The 20,175-nt window shown below is 46.8% G+C and overlaps 1 protein-coding gene and 1 long non-coding RNA gene across 3 annotated transcripts in view; one reads left to right on the forward strand and one right to left on the reverse strand.

Moving 5' to 3' along the window:
- LOC140416993 (uncharacterized) overlaps positions 1-8,486 on the reverse strand; it is a 38,957-nt gene extending 30,471 nt beyond the window's left edge. The window contains exon 1 of the long non-coding RNA XR_011944784.1: positions 8,369-8,486. This is a non-coding gene — a long non-coding RNA (uncharacterized lncRNA). The remainder of the gene's footprint in view (positions 1-8,368) is intronic.
- cap1 (CAP, adenylate cyclase-associated protein 1 (yeast)) overlaps positions 8,413-20,175 on the forward strand; it is a 55,398-nt gene continuing 43,635 nt past the window's right edge. Inside the window, exons 1-2 of one of the 2 annotated variants that reach the window (XM_072501161.1) lie at positions 8,413-8,548; positions 15,456-15,582. In XM_072501161.1, the coding sequence (XP_072357262.1) occupies positions 15,465-15,582 (118 nt within the window). In that variant the 5' untranslated portion in view covers positions 8,413-8,548; positions 15,456-15,464. Of the gene's footprint in view, positions 8,549-8,989; positions 9,177-15,455; positions 15,583-20,175 lie in introns of those variants that run through there. The other variant, XM_072501162.1, reaches the window with a different exon arrangement.

The following is a 20,175-nucleotide window of genomic DNA, read 5'->3' on the forward strand; positions in this document are numbered from 1 at the left end:
TGGACCACCCCCGGGACACATTCCTCTATTCTCATTGCCATTACCTTGGCCAGGACCTTGGCATCTACATTTAGGAGGGAAATAGATCTATAGGACCCGCATTGTAGCGGGTCCTTTTCCTTCTTTAAGAGAAGCGATATCGTTGCTTCAGACATAGTCGGGGGCAGTTGTCCCCTTTCCTTTGCCTCATTAAAGGTCCTCGTCAATACCGGGGCGAGCAAGTCCACATATTTTCTATAGAATTCGACTGGGAATCCATCCGGTCCCGGGGCCTTTCCCGCCTGCATGCTCCTAATTCCTTTCACCACTTCTTCTACCTCGATCTGTGCTCCCAGTCCCACCCTTTCCTGCTCTTCCACCTTGGGAAATTCCAGCCGATCCAAGAAGCCCATCATTCTGTCCCTCCCATCCGGGGGTTGAGCTTCATATAATTTTTTATAAAATGTCTTGAACACTCCATTCACTCTCTCTGCTCCCCGCTCCATCTCTCCTTCCTCATCCCTCACTCCCCCTATTTCCCTCGCTGCTCCCCTTTTCCTCAATTGGTGTGCCAGCAACCTGCTCGCCTTCTCCCCATATTCGTACTGTACACCCTGTGCCTTCCTCCATTGTGCCTCTGCAGTGCCCGTAGTCAGCAAGTCAAATTCTACATGTAGCCTTTGCCTTTCCCTGTACAGTCCCTCCTCCGGTGCTTCCGCATATTGTCTTTCCACCCTCAAAAGTTCTTGCAGCAACCGCTCCCGTTCCTTACTCTCCTGCTTCCCTTTATGTGCCCTTATTGATATCAGCTCCCCTCTAACCACCGCCTTCAACGCCTCCCAGACCACTCCCACCTGGACCTCCCCATTATCATTGAGTTCCAAGTACTTTTCAATGCACCCCCTCACCCTTAGACACACCCCCTCATCTGCCATTAGTCCCATGTCCATTCTCCAGGGTGGGCGCCCTCCTGTTTCCTCCCCTATCTCCAAGTCTACCCAGTGTGGAGCGTGATCCGAAATGGCTATAGCCGTATACTCCGTTCCCCTCACCTTCGGGATCAACGCCCTTCCCAGCACAAAAAAGTCTATTCGCGAGTAGACTTTATGGACATAGGAGAAAAACGAGAACTCCTTACTCCTAGGTCTGCTAAATCTCCACGGGTCTACACCTCCCATCTGCTCCATAAAATCTTTAAGTACCTTGGCTGCTGCCGGCCTCCTTCCAGTCCTGGACTTCGACCTATCCAGCCCTGGTTCCAACACCGTATTAAAATCTCCCCCCATTATCAGCTTTCCCATCTCGAGGTCCGGAATGCGTCCTAGCATCCGCCTCATAAAATTGGCATCATCCCAGTTCGGGGCATATACGTTTACCAAAACCACCGTCTCCCCCTGTAGTTTGCCACTCACCATCACGTATCTGCCCCTGTTATCCGCCACTATAGTCTTTGCCTCGAACATTACCCGCTTCCCCACTAATATAGCCACCCCCCTGTTTTTCGCATCTAGCCCCGAATGGAACACCTGCCCCACCCATCCTTTGCGTAGCCTAACCTGGTCTATCAGTTTCAGGTGCGTTTCCTGTAACATAACCACATCTGCCTTAAGTTTCTTAAGGTGTGCGAGTACCCGTGCCCTCTTTATCGGCCCGTTCAGCCCTCTCGCGTTCCACGTGATCAGCCGGGTTGGGGGGCTTCCTACCCCCCCCCCCCCCCCCCCGCCTTGTTGATTAGCCATCACCTTTTTCCAGCTCCTCACCTGGTTCCCACGCAGCTGTATCTCCCCCAGGCGGTGCCCCCCCCGCCCATCCCCTCCCATACCAGCTCCCCCCTCTCCCCAGCAGCAGCAACCCAGTAATTCCCCCCTCCCACCCCCCCCCCGCTAGATCCCCCGCTAGCGTAATTACTCCCCCCATGTTGCTCCCAGAAGTCAGCAAACTCTGGCCGACCTCGGCTTCCCCCCGTGACCTCGGCTCGCACCGTGCGACGCCCCCTCCTTCCTGCTTCTCTATTCCCGCCATGATTATCATAGCGCGGGAACCAAGCCCGCGCTTCTCCCTTGGCCCCGCCCCCAATGGCCAACGCCCCATCTCCTCCACCTCCCCTCCTCCCCCATCACCACCTGTGGAAGAGAGAAAAGTTACCACATCGCAGGATTAGAACATAGAACATAGAACGATACAGCGCAGTACAGGCCCTTCGGCCCACGATGTTGCACCGAAACAAAAGCCATCTAACCTACACTATGCCATTATCATCCATATGTTTATCCAATAAACTTTTAAATGCCCTCAATGTTGGCGAGTTCACTACTGTAGCAGGTAGGGCATTCCACGGCCTCACTACTCTTTGCGTAAAGAACCTACCTCTGACCTCTGTCCTATATCTATTACCCCTCAGTTTAAAGTTGTGTCCCCTCGTGCCAGCCATTTCCATCCGCGGGAGAAGGCTCTCACTGTCCACCCTATCCAACCCCCTGATCATTTTGTATGCCTCTATTAAGTCTCCTCTTAACCTTCTTCTCTCCAACGAAAACAACCTCAAGTCCATCAGCCTTTCATCATAAGATTTTCCCTCCATACCAGGCAACATCCTGGTAAATCTCCTCTGCACCCGCTCCAAAGCCTCCACGTCCTTCCTATAATGCGGTGACCAGAACTGTACGCAATACTCCAAATGCGGCCGTACCAGAGTTCTGTACAGCTGTAACATAACCTCCCGACTCCGGAACTCAATCCCTCTACCAATAAAGGCCAACACTCCATAGGCCTTCTTCACAACCCTATCAACCTGGGTGGCAACTTTCAGGGATCTATGTACATGGACACCTAGATCCCTCTGCTCATCCACACTTTCAAGAACTTTACCATTAGCCAAATATTCTGCATTCCTGTTATTCCTTCCAAAGTGAATCACCTCACACTTCTCTACATTAAACTCCATTTGCCACCTCTCAGCCCAGCTCTGCAGCTTATCTATATCCCTCTGTAACCTGCTACATCCTTCCACACTATCGACAACACCACCGACTTTAGTATCGTCTGCAAATTTACTCACCCACCCTTCTGCGCCTTCCTCTAGGTCATTGATAAAAATGACAAACAGCAACGGCCCCAGAACAGATCCTTGTGGTACTCCACTTGTGACTGTACTCCATTCTGAACATTTCCCATCAACCACAACCCTCTGTCTTCTTTCAGCTAGCCAATTTCTGATCCACATCTCTAAATCACCCTCAATCCCCAGCCTCCGTATTTTCTGCAATAGCCTACCGTGGGGAACCTTATCAAACGCTTTGCTGAAATCCATATACACCACATCAACTGCTCTACCCTCATCTACCTGTTCAGTCACCTTCTCAAAGAACTCAATAAGGTTTGTGAGGCATAACCTACCCTTCACAAAGCCATGCTGACTATCCCTGATCATATTATTCCTATCTAGATGATTATAAATCTTGTCTCTTATAATCCCCTCCAAGACTTTACCCACTACAGACGTGAGGCTCACCGGTCTATAGTTGCCAGGGTTGTCTCTGCTCCCCTTTTTGAACAAAGGGACCACATTTGCTGTCCTCCAGTCCTCTGGCACTATTCCTGTAGCCAATGATGACATAAAAATCAAAGCCAAAGGTCCAGCAATCTCTTCCCTGGCCTCCCAGAGAATCCTAGGATAAATCCCATCAGGTCCCAGGGACTTATCTATTTTCAGCCTGTCCAGAATTGCCAACACCTCTTCCCTACGTACCTCAATGCCATCTATTCTATTAGCCTGGGGCTCAGCATTCTCCTCCACAACATTATCTTTTTCCTGAGTGAATACTGACGAAAAATATTCATTTAGTATCTCGCCTACCTCTTCAGACTCCACACACAATTTCCCATCCCTGTCCTTGACTGGTCCTACTCTTTCCCTAGTCATTCGCTTATTCCTGACATACCTCTAGAAAGCTTTTGGGTTTTCCTTGATCCTTCCTGCCAAATACTTCTCATGTCCCCTCCTTGCTCGTCTTAGCTCTCTCTTTAGATCCTTCCTCGCCACCTTGTAATTATCCATCGCCCCAACTGAAACTTCACACCTCATCTTCACATAGGCCTCCTTCTTCCTCTTAACAAGAGATTCCACTTCCTTGGTAAACCACGGTTCCCTCGCTCGACGCCTTCCTCCCTGCCTGACCGGTACATACTTATCAAGAACACGCAGTAGCTGATCCTTGAACAAGCCCCACTTATCCAGTGTGCCCAACACTTGCAGCCTACTTCTTCACCTTATCCCCCCCCAAGTCACGTCTAATGGCATCATAATTGCCCTTCCCCCAGCTATAACTCTTGCCCTGCGGTGTATACTTATCCCTTTCCATCATTAACGTAAATGTCACCGAATTGTGGTCACTGTCCCCAAAGTGCTCTCCTACCTCCAAATCCAACACCTGGCCTGGTTCATTACCCAAAACCAAATCCAACGTGGCCTCGCCTCTTGTTGGCCTGTCAACATATTGTTTCAGGAAACCCTCCTGCACACACTGTACAAAAAACGACCCATCTATTGTTCTCGAACTATATCTTTTCCAGTCAATATTTGGAAAGTTAAAGTCTCCCATAATAACTACCCTGTTACTTTCGCTCATATCCAGAATCATCTTCGCCATCCTTTCCTCTACATCCCTAGAACTATTAGGAGGCCTATAAAAAACTCCCAACAGGGTGACCTCTCCTTTCCTGTTTCTAACTTCAGCCCATACTACCTCGGAAGAAGAGTCCCCATCTAGCATCCTCTCCGCCACCGTAATACTGCTCTTGACTAGCAGCGCCACACCTCCCCCTCTTTTGCCTCCTTCTCTGAGCTTACTAAAACACCTAAACCCCGGAACCTGCAACATCCATTCCTGTCCCTGCTCTATCCATGTCTCCGAAATGGCCACAACATCGAAGTCCCAGGTACCAACCCATGCTGCCAGTTCCCCTACCTTGTTTCGTATACTCCTGGCATTGAAGTAGACACACTTCAAACCACCTACCTGAACACTGGCCCCCTCCTGCGACGTCAAATCTGTGCTCCTGACCTCTATACTCTCATTCTCCCTTACCCTAAAACTACAATCCAGGTTCCCATGCTCCTGCTGCATTAGTTTAAACCCCCCCAAAGAGCACTAACAAATCTCCCCCCCAGGTTATTTGTGCCCCTCAGGTTCAGATGTAGACCATCCTGTCTGTAGAGGTATTAGTACATAAAACTCCTCTTTCCCCCCTTTTTAACCCCCCTCTTTGCCCCCCACATTCGCCCCACCACTTTGTTCAAACGTTCTTTTTAATAACCCGCTCATTCCAGTTTTTCTTCCACAATAAAAGTCCACGCTTCATCCGCCGTCTCAAAGTAGTGGTGCCTCCCTCGATATGTGACCCACAGTCTTGCCGGTTGCAGCATTCCAAATTTTATCTTCTTTTTATGAAGCACCGCCTTGGCCCGATTAAAGCTCGCCCTCCTTCTCGCCACCTCCGCACTCCAGTCTTGATAAACGCGGATCACCGCGTTCTCCCATTTACTGCTCCGAGTTTTCTTTGCCCATCTAAGGACCATTTCTATATCCTTAAAACGGAGGAATCTCACCACTATGGCTCTGGGAATTTCTCCTGCTCTCGGCCCTCGCGCCATCACTCGGTATGCTCCCTCCACCTCCAACGGACCCGCCGGGGCCTCCGCTCCCATTAACGAGTGCAGCATCGTGCTCACATATGCCCCGACGTCCGCTCCCTCCACACCTTCAGGAAGACCAAGAATCCTCAGGTTGTTCCTCCTTGCGTTGTTCTCCAGTGCCTCCAACCTTTCCACACATCGTTTCTGATGTGCCTCATGCGTCTCCGTCTTCACCACCAGGCCCTGTATGTCGTCCTCATTCTCGGCTGCCTTTGCCTTCACGACCCGAAGCTCCCGCTCCTGGGTCTTTTGTTCCTCCTTTAGCCCTTCGATCGCCTGTAGTATCGGGGCCAACAGCTCTTTCTTCATTTCCTTTTTGAGCTCTTCCACACAGCATTTCAAGAACTCTTGTTGTTCAGGGCCCCATGTTGAACTGCCACCTTCCGACGCCATCTTGGTGTTTGCTTGCCTTCCTTGCCGCTGTTCTAAAGGATCCACTGCAATCCGGCCACTTTCTCCTCCTTTTTTCATCCGTATCCAGGGGGGATTCCCTTCTGGTTTACCGCACAGTGTTTTTAGCCGTCAAAATTGCCGTTGGGGCTCCTATCAAGAGCCCAAAAGTCCGTTTCACCGGGAGCTGCCGAAACGTGCGACTCAGCTGGTCATCGCCGCACCCGGAAGTTCGTCGGAGATCTTTTGTCGGGCCTCGCGGATCGCCACCCCCTGGGCCGTCTGTGTCTCCAGCAGCTTATCAATAGAAGCCTTCATCGGCTCTAGCAGGTCCGCTTTAATCTCTCTGAAGCAGCGCTGTATACCCTCCTGCTGCTCCTGCGCCCACTGCATCCATGCTGCCTGGTCTCCGCCCGCCGTCATTTTGTTATTCTTCCCTCGCACCTTCTTCGGGTCCACCACTACCTTTTTAGTCGACCCGCTCCTAGTAGAAGCCATATACTATCGGGGAATTGTTATAATCTCCTTCCCACACCGGGAAACGTCGAGAAAGTGCCGTTGTGGGCCCTGAAAAGAGCCCAAAAGTCCGTTTTTGCGGGAGCCGCCGAATGTGCGACTTAGCTCCGCATAGCCGCAACCGGAAGTCGCAGATTAACCTTTTTGAGTACCGAATATATTTTGAAAACTTGCCACATTTGTTAAAAGTCATTTTATTTTTAACTAATTCAAAATCCATCCACTTAGTTAAAATTGGGCCCACATTCATTAATTGCCATGCTTCAGGTCAGCAATAGAGGTAAGGGCTCAGTAGGAAAAACATTTGGACCTGATGATTAAACTATGTTTAATGAACAAAGACAACCATATTGAGGTAAGTAAACTAACATCGTCCCAAAGTAAAGAAAACTAATACATATTTACAGCTGGGAGATCTCAGATGGTTGTAGTGCTGGAAAAGGTTTCAGAGATAGGAAGGATAAGGCCATGTGAGGGATTTTAAAATAAAGATGTTGTGCCGTATCAGGCTCAAGCTCACTTGGAGATCAGGGCACCCATTCAAAATGACATCCCAATCTCAGAGGAGCTGGTCCTACCAGCACGTTCAGTTCCCCATTGCTGAAAAAAAAGTTGTGTGTGGGCTAGACCGGGGAGAAACTCCCCAAGGCCCCAAAAAACGACCGTATGGGTGAATACTAGTCTGGATCTCATCCAAAATGTCAGCGGGAAACACCCTGCCACACTTGCCCAAAATTACACTCAGAAATATTTTTGGTCGAGTCGCACCCAAAATTTCTGCACACCCAGGATTGGATTTTGAATATGGAGCATGACAAATCAGAGATAGTGGACGTATTGAGAGAGATGGTGGTGAGGTAGAGCCTGGTGTTTTCAAAATAGTAGTTTGTAAGATACGTTAACAGCATTCAAGAGGCATCTTGACAAATACATGGATACGATGGGTATAAAAGGATACGGAACAAGGAAGTGCTGAGGGTTTTGGTCAAGGTTGGTATCATGACCGGTACAGGCTTGGAGGGCCTGTTCCTGTGCTGTTTTGTTCTTTGTAAACTAGTAACATTGAGTGTCTCATTATCAGTGCTTTGATCTTTTCATCGTGCATGTTTTTCGATGATCAAGATTGCTCGTTTCAATTGTCTCTACGGTTGTGATTGTCTTTACATTTCCCTTTGGTTGCCAACTGTAAAAAATTCAAAATATTGTTTCTAACGAATTTTGTCTAAATCTGCTTTTAACAGCGATTTTGTGCCGTGAAACTAGTTAGCTGATACAGAGACGCAATCAGAATCATTCGGTGTAAATGTATGTTTCTGTTTACATTCACTGTTCAAACAATGAAACTTACGCTCCCCTTAAGATTGCTGGTTTCCTAAACCTGATTAGGTTTCCTAGAAAAAAAGTTGGTATATCATCAGCCGTTATTCTTTAGAGAAAACGAGTCTTTAGTCCTCCCACAATATACTTCCAGTATGTTCTTACTTGGAAAGGAAGCCAATTTGGGAGCGCTTCATGAAAGCTGTACCTCGGCAAATACAAAGCGTGAATAATCAACAATTTGCCAAACAATATTTGGCGGAAAGAAAGATCGCCATTTCTGCGGTTGCATGTAGCTCTTTGCTGGGTGTAAGAAATAACTAAAGAGGAATGGGCCGAGAGTTGAAGGCAAAATAAACTTGTAAGGAAGACACGGGGATAAATATTCATGTTAACCAACCAGCTGCAGAAACTTCCAAAGTTGCTAAATTGATGGACAGGATACTAAATGAGGAAGAAAGTAAATATTACCACTTCCTCGGATGATCTTTCCTCTCAGTTCAGCCTTTAAACCCGCTCTGGCCGAAAGGCCGTATTTTTTCCCTAATAAGGCGATAACGGATGTGGGGCCCTGGGCGGCGCGGGGTGTTGTGGGATATTGGTGGTACTTCCGGCGACGGTGTTGGAGGAGTAGGAGCGGCTCACGCTCAGGTGAGTGGTGGATGTGAGCAGCGTTCGGGCTGGGCGTTGTGTGTTTTTTAAAAAAAAGTACCGGATTCAGCTCCTGTAATCGGAGCAGTGGCACTCGGTGCGCAATTTTACCGTTGTTTCCGACCCGTTGTATTGCGGCGGTGTTTTTAAGAGTGTGTGTTTGTGCCGCTCTCAGGTGAGGGGACGGGGTTTGGGGTTGGGGAAGGGCCAGAGGAGGGGAGTTTCCATAGTGACAGGCAGGAGAGTATGGAGTGGGGAGAAACAGTTTCCGTACTAGGCGGGTTTGAATGTGTTGGGAAGGGAGTCGCTGCTTTACTTGGCTTCCTGTCTGCCTGTGGGCAGGGCGAAGAACGAGGAGGGGTTGGGCTGGGTTTTTTTGCGCTCGCCTTATTTGGGGATTTATGGGGTCGTGCTCCTCCTGCTCATGGACAAGGTTATTTTGACCATGTTAGGAATTTGGAGATTTTAAGAGACCCGGGTTGAACTGTTGGCGAAGCGATTGGTGTTAACCATCCCAGTGCATTTTATAACTCCTCTGGTGTGGTGATGGCAGAAGGGCGGTGTTAACCCTCAATCCTCCACGCCGGAGAACCTGGTAGTAAAATGAAACATTCACTGACCCTGCAAAGTAAGAGAATTTAATCAAGGAATCTCGTGATCAGGAAAGCGGAGTTCCTGAAAACGTTAATGCACTCGAAAAGTTGACATTTGATCTGTAACTTTGAGGCATGAATTTGCTCTGATGTCATCTTGTGGTTATTTTTCAGTTGTGTGGTTATTTTCTTTCCTGGAATGAATCGGAAGTATAATTTGAATTGAATCGCTCCATTAAGATTGAATTATGTTTAAAACCTGTGCACACAAAATGCAATCTAATATCTGGCATGAGTGTTTGATGTTTAGGATACTGTAATATGGGTTTAAAACTCTTTACCTTGTGAAATACTTGATTATGCTCCTTTGCTTGTCTGAACTTGCCACAGCTGGAATTTAAAGTCAACAAACTTTAGGAAGAATGTTTTATGGCACAAAAATGAGGCACTCATTTAATGTGCATCAATCTCACTCAACTTTATTTGGTGAAAATTAGGTTAATTTCTTGGCTGCTTTGGTGGTTGGCAGCTGCTGTGGTAGAGGTTTTGTATGTATTTTAGCTTCATTAGATTTTGACACTAGTTACACTGTAGGACAGAGAATATCGGAAAACAAACAAAAGGGTGTGTAAGAAAGGCATTGCAACAATCACTGGTGACTTCCATGGAGATTGACAAAAGTGGCCTGGAAAGTGAATTCATAAGAGGATATTTGGGACAATTTCTTCGAACAGTATGTTCTAGAACTAACCAGGGAGTGAGCTATTCTTGACCTGGTAATGAGCAATGGGACAGGATTAATAAAGGGTCTTTAGGTAACTGATATGGTGGGACAGGATTAATAAAGAGTCTTTAGGTAACTGATGATAGAATTTTAATGTTCAGTTTGAAGGGCTGAAATGTGGGTCGAAGATTGGTGTTTGTGTATAAAGTAGAGCCAGCAAAAGTAACCTTGGAACCCAGTTTAAAAGCAAGGCAATGGAGCTAAGCACCTTGCAGCCAAGATTTATCACGGTAAGGAAGTCTCTTTGCGAAGGATGCATCATCTGTAGCTGAATAAAGAAGCTAACTGCTGTACCAAATAAACATTGCAAAATCAACAAAGCTTAGTGGCAGATCAAAAGATTGGTCAAATTTTAAGATTGAGCAAAGAATGACTTTAAAAAAGGAACAAAGCTGAATGTGAGAGAAAGCTAGCTAGTAAGTGTTTCTACAAGTATTTAAATAGGAAAAGAGTAACTAAACTAGTGTTGGTCCTCTAGAGAGTCTGGGGAATTGATAATGGAAACAAGGAAATTGTGGAGGCGCTGAACAGGTATTTTGTGTCTGTCTTCACTGCAGAAGACATAGAAAACATCCCGAAGTTACTTGAAAACCAAGAGGTGAACAGGAAAATCATAATGGGATCATGCAGAGTCAGCATGGATTTATTAAAGGGGAACCATGTTTAACTAGTTTATTGGAGTTTTTGAGGAAGTAACAAGGTGAATCATGGGGAAATTGCAGGTGTATAGTGTATTTGGATTTCTGAAAGGCATTTGATAAGATACCACATCAAAGCTTACTACGCTAGGTAGGAGCACATGGTGTGGGGAGTAACATATATTACCATGAATAAACAATTGGTGAGCTAATAGGTAGAGAGTAGTGGTAAATGGATCTTTTTCAGATTGGCAATTAATGGAACGCCACACTGAATCGGTACTGGGGCCTCAACAGTTTACAATGTGCATCAATATTTGGGTGAAGGTACCGAATGCATTATAGCTAAATTTGTCGATAACAAAAAGTAAGTTGTCGAGGAGTCTGCAAAAAAGAGAGACCGGTTAAGTAAAAGGGCCGATGGAGTATATGATGGGGAAATATGAACTTGCCTACTTTGGAAGGAAAAGTGAGAAATCAGGATATTATTTAAATAGAGATTGCAGAAGTTGGAGGTTCAAAGGGATCCGGGTGCCCTATTGCTATAAAGTTAGTATGAAAGTACAGTAAATGATACAGAAGGCAAATGGGATGTTGGCATTTATTGCAAGGGGAATGGAATATAAAAGTAGGGAAGTTTTACTGCGACTGCATAGAGCATTAGTGAGACAACATCTGGAATACAGCTTTGGTGCAGAGTCATCTGACCCAACAGTAACTCGTGTCAGACCTGAGATTTTCCAGCATTTTCTGTTTTTGTTCTGGAATACTGTGTATAATTTTGGTCTCCTTATTTGTGGAGAAAATATACATAATTGCATTAGTGGAACAGTTCAGAGAAGGTTTTATGTAGAAAGATTCAACCGGTTGGGCCTATATCAATTATAGTTTAGAAGAATGGCAGGTGGCTTAGCTGGGTGGATACTGCCGGTGGAGGATGTATCCACTTGTTTAGGAGAATATAACGATGGAACACAGTTTACAAATAAAAGGCCTCTCTTTTTAAGACTTGAGCTGTGGAGAAATTTGTTCCCTGAGGGTTGTTGGTATGTGGAATTCTCTTCCCAAGAAAGCAGTAGATTAATTCTTGGCAGAGTTGGACAGATCTTTGATAGACAAGGGAGTTGAGGGTTTTGGGACCAGACAGAAAAGTGGAGTTGAGGCTGCAGCCAGATCAGCCACAGTCTTATTGAATGGTGTGTCAGGCTTGAAAGGCCAAATGGCCTACTTCTGCTCCTAAATCCTATGTTCCTATGACAAAATAGAGAGGCCAGGCCTGAAAACTTAACCCAGGGCTTCAAGGGCATTCTTTGGCTTGTCGGTGAAGGTGAAACTAAATATGCTCTGTTGCATATCTCGCTTGTGCTTGTCCTATCAGCAGCTGAATCTGATTTAAGCTGGCTGTTCAGTCTTGTGGTAATTGAGTTTTCAGTTGCTTGGTCTACATGGGAACACCTCAATTGTGACCTTTGTTCTTGGCTTGTTCAAGTCACATGCTATTGGAGGTAGAAGAAGAAAGACTGGATTCAGCAAAAATGTAGGTTTCAAGATAAACTTTTCTTTTACAGATAAAATAATGTAGTATTGGGAAAGCTGATAATTTAATTTTACAAATCATGAGGCAGAGTTGCTCTTCAAATCAGGCACTTAGAAGGCAGAGAAGTTTTTTGTGAATGGAAGCCACAATGCTTAAATTGGATGCATTGGTAATTATACTGTTGAGTTGGGCATGTGGCGAGCAGAAAATGCCATTTTGTCAAAGGTCTGAATGAAAACCATTCATATAACACTTTTATAAAATGGATGCCTTTCTCACTTGCTTTGCAGTATGAAATTATTTCAAATAGTAGAATTTTTAAAAAGTGGTTGAATTACACATCCTTGATTGAAACAAAAACATCCGTTTAACCCATGAGTGTTTTAATGTAGAAGTACACTGCGCAACCCCCCCCCCCAAGGATCTATTTTACCTTTTAAAAGCAGACCTAGAACCATGTGCAATTGCGCATACTTTGCTGTTTCAGGAACAGTGTATCTAATTAAATTTAATAGCCATAATGCAAACCAATCTTTTTCCGATGGATTGTATTAGCCAAATGAATTCTGCTTAAATATGGTTGGTAACGGGAATGAAATGTTTTTGTTCTTGGCATGTGGGCATCAGTGTCAAGGGCAGCATTTGTTGTCCATCCACTAAATGAAGCAAAAATCAACTTACAGCCAAATTCACAAGTACAAGGCAGTATGGTGCTTTCAAGTTCTACAGCATTGTGCTGTATCTGGCCTATCAATTGCATTTTGTGATTGCAATAGGAGAGATATCATGTAATGTACTTAAAACAGATCAGTCACAACAGGTAAATTGGGTGGGCCATGCTGAACTTTTAACCGTGTACCTAATTCTACAAATATTTGTAAAACTTCCAATCCTGTTACAGAGTATGTTTTTAACATTTATTTGTACTTATTCAATAATATTTGAGTTACTTAGGGTTGAAATAATCCAGTTCCTGGGGTTTTAAAAACACTGCTAGTATTCTCCCTTCATCTGTCCTGAAGATAGTGACCTGAGCAAAGCAGAAGCAAGAGTTTCGATTTGAGTGGCTTTGAAATCAGTGAATTGATTGCTCCTTTGAACCAAACATCATGCATTTCTGGCAGCTGCACAAGCATGTCTTAGTGGACATGTTCCCTGTCTCGGAAAATAGGACATGATTTAACAAAATACTTCTAGTGTCATTTTGGGCACGATTGCCAGAGTTTTTCGACGGCTGCGTTGGTGAGATCGCAGCCTGTATTTAACGGCACTTAGTGCCAGAAATGAGTCCCCACGTGTTTCTTGCTGTTACTGGCTGTCTTGCCGTGTGATTTGTCACGCTCGCGCAACAATGTCTCGCCGCAAGTAAGAGGGAGGTGCTTTTAAACGCTCTCTCACCACTCACTCCCAGTCATTGCGCAAGCATGGCAACATGCAAATCTGCTCCTCGTTTTGGGGGTGCCGACCTGGCATCTTGATGTTGTGGATGCGAGGCAGATCCTGTTCCCCCGAGGGAGGCAGAGGACCAGCAGCAGGGTCACTAATACAACCTGGGAGTAATGGCCTCAGTGCCATGCATTGTCGGTATCATCTCCTGCACCTGTAGCCTTTGGGGGAGGGGGTGGTGTGAGCTGACAGACAAACCTCATCCTGTGAGAATTTGGCATGAGGAAGGATGAGGGCCTTCCTCGGGGACCTCCTGCGGGTTCTCCCTGAGGTCGACCTCCTGGTCTGGCTGCATGTCCCTCCTCCAGCGTATCACCTGCTGCTGTGCCAGATTCTGGCAAAGCAGACCGCAAAGTGGGAAACGCTCTGGAGGGGTGTACTGCAGTGCACCACCAGAGCGGTCCAGGCATTGGCACTGCGTTTTGAGCAGTCCGATGCATTGTTCGACGACTGCAAGGATGGCAACATGAGCCTGGTTATATTGGGTCTCTGCCTCGCTCTTAGGTTCTGGCTGATGTGCAAGGCCTAAGCGGCTACCCCTATCTCAGGAGAGCCAACCCGTCATTCTTGGTCCTTGAAGACACTGGGGATCTGTGTCCCAGGAATTAGTTATCATGCACGTTCCCTGGGAAGCAGGTGCACGCGCCTGTGATCCGGTGTCAATGCCCCCCCCCCCCCCCGGCTGCCTCATGCCTTCTCTCCAGACTGTTGCTGCCTTTTCCATCTTTTCTGTCCCTGGAGTTGCTGCCGCTTGACATGTCTTGTCCTGATGGTGTTGGAGGAGGGTGAGGGGTGTTTTCTCCTGATTTTAGCAGGCTATCTTGGGCTTAAAGTGCCGAAATCCAAGTTTTCAGGAGGAGAGCCACCTTTCGTGCGTCCACTCGGGGGCCCCGTCTCCGGAAGGCCCCCAAGACTCATTTCTGATGTTTACATAACAACCCCCTGCTATATATGCATTCCACTATTTATGGCTCAAAGCTATTGAACTCTCTGCTAAACCTATCTGCCGTCCCACTTTCTTCTCCCTATCTATTAGCAGAGCTCTGATTTTTCAAATGTGGAATTTCGCCCTTTAAATCTTTTTCTGATCTCCACCACTCCCTTTCCATTGTCATTTTCTTTGCATGTACATAATCCAGCATGGCCATGTTCTGTTGTTCGTTTGGACTTCATCCTATATTACACACCCTAGCTGCATTGAATGCCAAAATGCTGAGTTCTGTTTTATTTCATGCAAATGTATTGGTCCAAGGAGTTGACAGTAATAGATGATAAACAAAGGGAAAATTAATGTTTGTACCCCCTCAAGGCCTGGAAGCATTTGCTTTTCATAACAGATCATTAAAAGTGACATCATTTTCTGTTCCCTCATGGTGCTTCAGCTTTGCTGGTTTGTGCTACAATATGTAGATGATTCCTTGCCACAAATTTTCAGACATTTTGTCTTCACCCCCTCATCCCTGTACATTAACGGCACTGCAAAAATGGCAGTAGTAGAACTTCTCATGGTTTTCAAGCCAAGTTGAGCAACATTTCAGACTTGCTCCTGAAATCTGACTTTGTGGTTTTGGTATCAAATTCGTAAAGAATGTTTGAAAATGTATATAACTATCACTGACTTAAGATACCATTACAATTAATTTGTGGTTCATAATTTGAATGTATATTGGTTATAATTGTAATTGATAAAGTAACTTGGCTTTGCTGTGCTTTTTTTTTTTGCAAATTAACATGCAGGGAATGCAACTGCTTGCAAAGGTTTAATCTGGTCCTACTGATCAGTCAGTTTGAATAAGTGAACCATACATGGGTGGAATAGCAAAACATTGCTTAAGCAATGTGATATTTAAAATTTGATTAGTATTCCATAGTTTGACTCACTTTATTGGGTCTGTTTTTCCCCCTCTAGGTTTGAACAATGGCAAACATGGAGGCCCTTGTACAAAGGCTGGAGAAAGTTGTTATACAATTGGAAACAATGGAACAATCTGGTAGACACGGAGCTGGCTCTCACATTGCAACATGTAGCTCTGAGGGTAATGGCAAATAATTATCTTGATTGTTTGAAATAATTCTTGACTGAACTTTGTCATGTTTTGTGATGGTATGATTGAATGGTCTGTGTGAGCAGTTTCTGTTTCCAGATTATGGTGTCTTTGGGATAAGCACGACCTGGCTGAGGCTGTGTCCGTCTGTTGTAGAGTTAAGGAGAGACGTTAGTTGCTCTATGTACTGGTATAATGGTTTTTATTAAGTTTGTTCATACAATAATTAGAAGCTTATGGTCTATAGAGCAGTGGTGATATCCATCCTCCTTTATGGCTCAGACATAGACAGTGTACAGCAGGCACCCCAAAACCTGGAAATGTACCACTAGCACTACAACATCGTGCAAATACATTGGTGTGTCTATCCTGCCAATGCCATTGTTCTTGTGGCCAACATTCCCAGCATTGACCACACTTATCAGCTCCTTTAGGTGGGCTACATCTGAGACTCTTGAAATGAGTGCTATACTCTCAGCTTCAACATGGTGAGTGCAGAGGGACTACCGGTACACAAACACCAAGTGTCACCATGTACTGAGGTTCTACCTGTCCCCAGTGTTGTGAAGGATGGGTCTGGCCATGTTGCCATTGAATGATCCAAGTAGTTTGATTGTAATGCATCATCTGTCCCTCGTGGAAAACTTTGTGCAAGGTGATCGAGCAGTGGTTTGCGCATCATGTCCTGGAGCCCCTTGGGCAAAAAGGAGACAGTGGATCACTTTGATGGTTCTCTGAGCAGACTCCGTCATCCTCGCAGAACATCTCCTCACCAGAACTTTCAAACAAATGTCAAGAACTAGCTTGGTTGGTTCACATCCTTTATGCACACCCGCGCCTTGGACGGGGAGGGGAGAGGAGAAAGTGCATTTGCAAAGACGGTCTGGAGAGAGACTCTCTTTGGTCTTCCCAAAACTTGTTGATCTCCAGTGCAAAGAATTGTCCTCGACCCAGTGTTGCAGACTGGCACATTCCAAGATCCACAACTATGTGCTAAGAGACGCGCTCCAGCTTGGGGTAGCCACTGCCAAGGCCCAATGGGGGACGGCCACTGTGCAACACTGTCAGCAAATGTACACCCAAGGGGCTAGAACCCATGTAAAACCTCGGATTGTGTGCTAAATCCAAGCCGTCGGTAACTGTATTTAAGCACCACAGAGTGCAACATAATCGATTGCATATAGTCTGAAAAGAATTGCACTCTGTAATGAAAATATTAAAGTACACCAGGCCAGGTGATTGATGTTTCAGTGGGGCAGTATTTTGGGGCTTAGCGACCATAATTCCATAAGATTTTGGGTAGGCATGGCTAAGGAAAAGAGTAGCCCGCAGGTGAGGGTGCTTAATTTGGACGAGGGCAAATTAGGCTGCAACTGGGGAATGTGGACTGGGAGCAGCTATTTGAGGGCAAATCCACGTCTGACATGTGGGAGGCTTTTAAAGGCCAGTTGATTGAAGTGTAGTACGGGCATGGTCTCTGCAAAAATGAAGGATAGAAATGACAGGCTTCAGGAACCCTGGATGACGAGGGAAATTTTAAGCTTCGTAAAAAGGAAGCACATGATAGATGGGTCTAGGCATCTAAAACTGACTAAGCCGTTGAGGCGTTCAGTGAAAGTAGGAAGGAACCTAATCGTCGAATTAGGAGGTCTAAAAGGGACCATGAAATGTCTTTAGCAAACATGGTCAAGGAGAATCCCAAGGCTTTTTATGCATAAATTAGGAGCAAGAGAAAGAGTAGGCCCATTGGAGGACAATGGAGGGAAGTTTTGTGTGGAACCACAGGAAGTGGATGAAATCCTTAATGAGTAGTTAATTGGTATTCGCCAATGACATGATGGACGTTGAGGTCATGGATAGGCGTGTGAACTCTCTCGAAGTCAAAGGAGGAAGTTTTTAAGTAGCCTAAATTGCGTTAAGGTAGATAAGTCCGCGGGGGTGGATGGGATGTTTCCCAAGTTACTGCGGGACGCAAGGGGAGAAATAGCTGTGGCCTTAACAGATACCTCCACATCCTCTTTTTTTTTTTTTTAATAAACATTTTATTGAGGTATTTTTGGTATAACAACAAAATAGACAAGATACATGAAACCATAAACATAGTGCAAAAACCGTTTGCCTTTCATACAGGTCCCACCCCCTACTCTAACCTAAACTACCCCCCCCCCCCCCCCCCGGACAATTAATTTTCCCCAAGGAAGTCGACGAACGATTGCCACCTCCGGGTGAACCCTAACAGTTAACCTCTCAAGCAAACTTAATTTTCTCCATACTGAGAAAGCTAGCCATGTCCGATAGCCAGGTCTCCGACTTCGGGGGCTTTGGGTCCCTCCATACCAATAGTATCTGTCTCCGGGCTACCAGGGAAGCAAAGGCCAGAACATCTGCCTCTTTCTCCTCCTGGCTTCCTGATCTTCCGACACCCCAAAAATCGTCATCTCTGGACCCAGCGCCACCCTTATTTTTAAAACCTTTGACATGACGTCTGCAAACCCCTGCCAAAATCCACGAAGCTTTGGACACGTCCAAAACGTGGACATGGTTCGCTGGTCCTCCCGCGCATTTTGTGCACCAGTCCTCCACCCCAAAGAATCTGCTCATCCGGGCCACTCGTGAGCCCAGTGCACAACCTTAAATTGTATCAGGCTGAGCCTGGCACATGTTGACTCTACTCAACACATCTGCCCATAAACCATCCTCTATCTCTCCTCCCAGCTCCTCCTCCCACTTATGCTTCAGATCCTCGGTCTGCGTCTCCTCCGACCCCATAAGCTCTTTGTAGATGTCCGAGACGCTCCCCTCCCCTACCCACCCTCTGGAAATTACCCTGTCCTGAATCCCCCTCAGCGGGAGGAGTGGGAAGGTTGCAACCTGTTTACGAAGGAAGTCCCGCACCTGCAAGTATCTGAATTTGTTTCCCCTCGCCAGCCCAAACTTTTCCTCCAGTGCCCTCATACTCTGAAAGCTCCCCTCAATCCCCGCTCTCCGCCAGACCCGGAACCCCCTCCCATCCATACTCCCCGGGGCAAACTGGTGGTTATCACAAATTGGGGCCCAGACCAATGCTCCCACATGCCGCCTCCACTGGCCCAAACCCTCAGGGCCGCCACCACCATGGGGTTGGTGGACTACCGCGCCAGCAGGAGTGGCAGAGGCGTAGTTACCAACGTCCCCAGACTGGTGCCCAGTAATAATTGCTAAAATGTGGCAGCACCGGCCCGCCCTCTCCCTGGCTCCGCTCGAGCATTGCCTTCCTTACCCGTGGGGTCTTGCCTGCTCAGCCGAAGCCCGTGAACTCTCTGTTGACCCGCTTAAAAAAGGACTGCGGAATAAAAATGGGGAAACATTGAAATACAAATAGGAACCTCAGTAGGACCGTCATTTTCACCGTTTGCATCCTCCCGGCCAGCGACAACGGGAGTGCGTCCCATCTCCGGAAATCGTCCTTCATTTGGTCCACTAGCCGGGCCAGATTCAATTTATGCAGCCGGTCCCATTCCCACGCCACTTGGATGCCCAGGTACCTAAAACGATCTCCTACTGACTTAAACGGCAGCTCCCCCAGTCCCCCCTCCTGTCCCTTCGCCTGAACCACAAACATCTCACTCTTATCCATGTTTAGCTTATACCCTGAAAACTGGCCGAATTCCCCTAAAACCTCCATGGTTTCCTCCATCTCCTCTCCTGGGTCCGAAACGTACAGAAGCAGATCATTTGCACAGAGCGACACCCCCTCCCCCCGCGACCAGTCCCCTCCAGCCCCTTGAAGCTCTGAGCGATTGCCGACGGCTCTATAGCCAGCGCAAACAACAGTGGGGAGAGGGGGCATCCCTGTCTCGTCCCCCAGTGCAGTCTAAAATAGTCCGATGTTGTCCTGTTCGTCCGCACACTTGCCACAGGAGCCTGATACAGTAACCTGACCCAGTCAGTAAAGCCCCGCCCAAATTCGAACCGTCCCAGTACCTCCCACAGTCCCATTCTACCCGATCAAAAGCCTTTTCTGTATCCATTGCGATCACTGCCTGAACCTCCCTACCTTCCGGGGGCATCATGATCACATTTAACAGCTTTCTTACGTTGGCCACCAACTGCCTACCCTTAACAAACCCTGTCTGGTCCTCCCCAATAACGTCCGGAACACAATCCTCAATTCTGGAGGACATGATTGTGGCCAGCAACTTGGCATCCACATTCAGCAGGGAGATCGGCCTGTAGGACCCACACAGCTCCGGGTTCTTGTCCTGCTTAAGAATCAGTGAAATCATTGCCTGTGACATCGGGGGCAGCACCCCTCTTTCCCTTGCCTCATTGAACATCCTCAACAACACTGGCCCCAGTATCCCCGAGAACTTTTTATAGAACTCCACTGGGTACCCGTCCGGACCCGGGGCCTTATTCCACATCCTCTTTTGACCACATGCGAGGTTCCAGAGGACTGGAGAATAGCCCAAGTTCCCTTGTTTAAGAAAGGAAGCGGGGAAAATCCAGCAAATTACAGGCCAGTGAGCCTGACATCAGTGATGGGGAAGCTTTTCGAAAAGATACTGAGGGACAGGTTTGGAGGAAAGTGGACTAGTTAGTGGC

The sequence above is a fragment of the Scyliorhinus torazame genome, chromosome 1 (genome assembly GCF_047496885.1).
Source record: "Scyliorhinus torazame isolate Kashiwa2021f chromosome 1, sScyTor2.1, whole genome shotgun sequence".
Classification (NCBI taxonomy): Eukaryota; Metazoa; Chordata; class Chondrichthyes; order Carcharhiniformes; family Scyliorhinidae; genus Scyliorhinus; species Scyliorhinus torazame.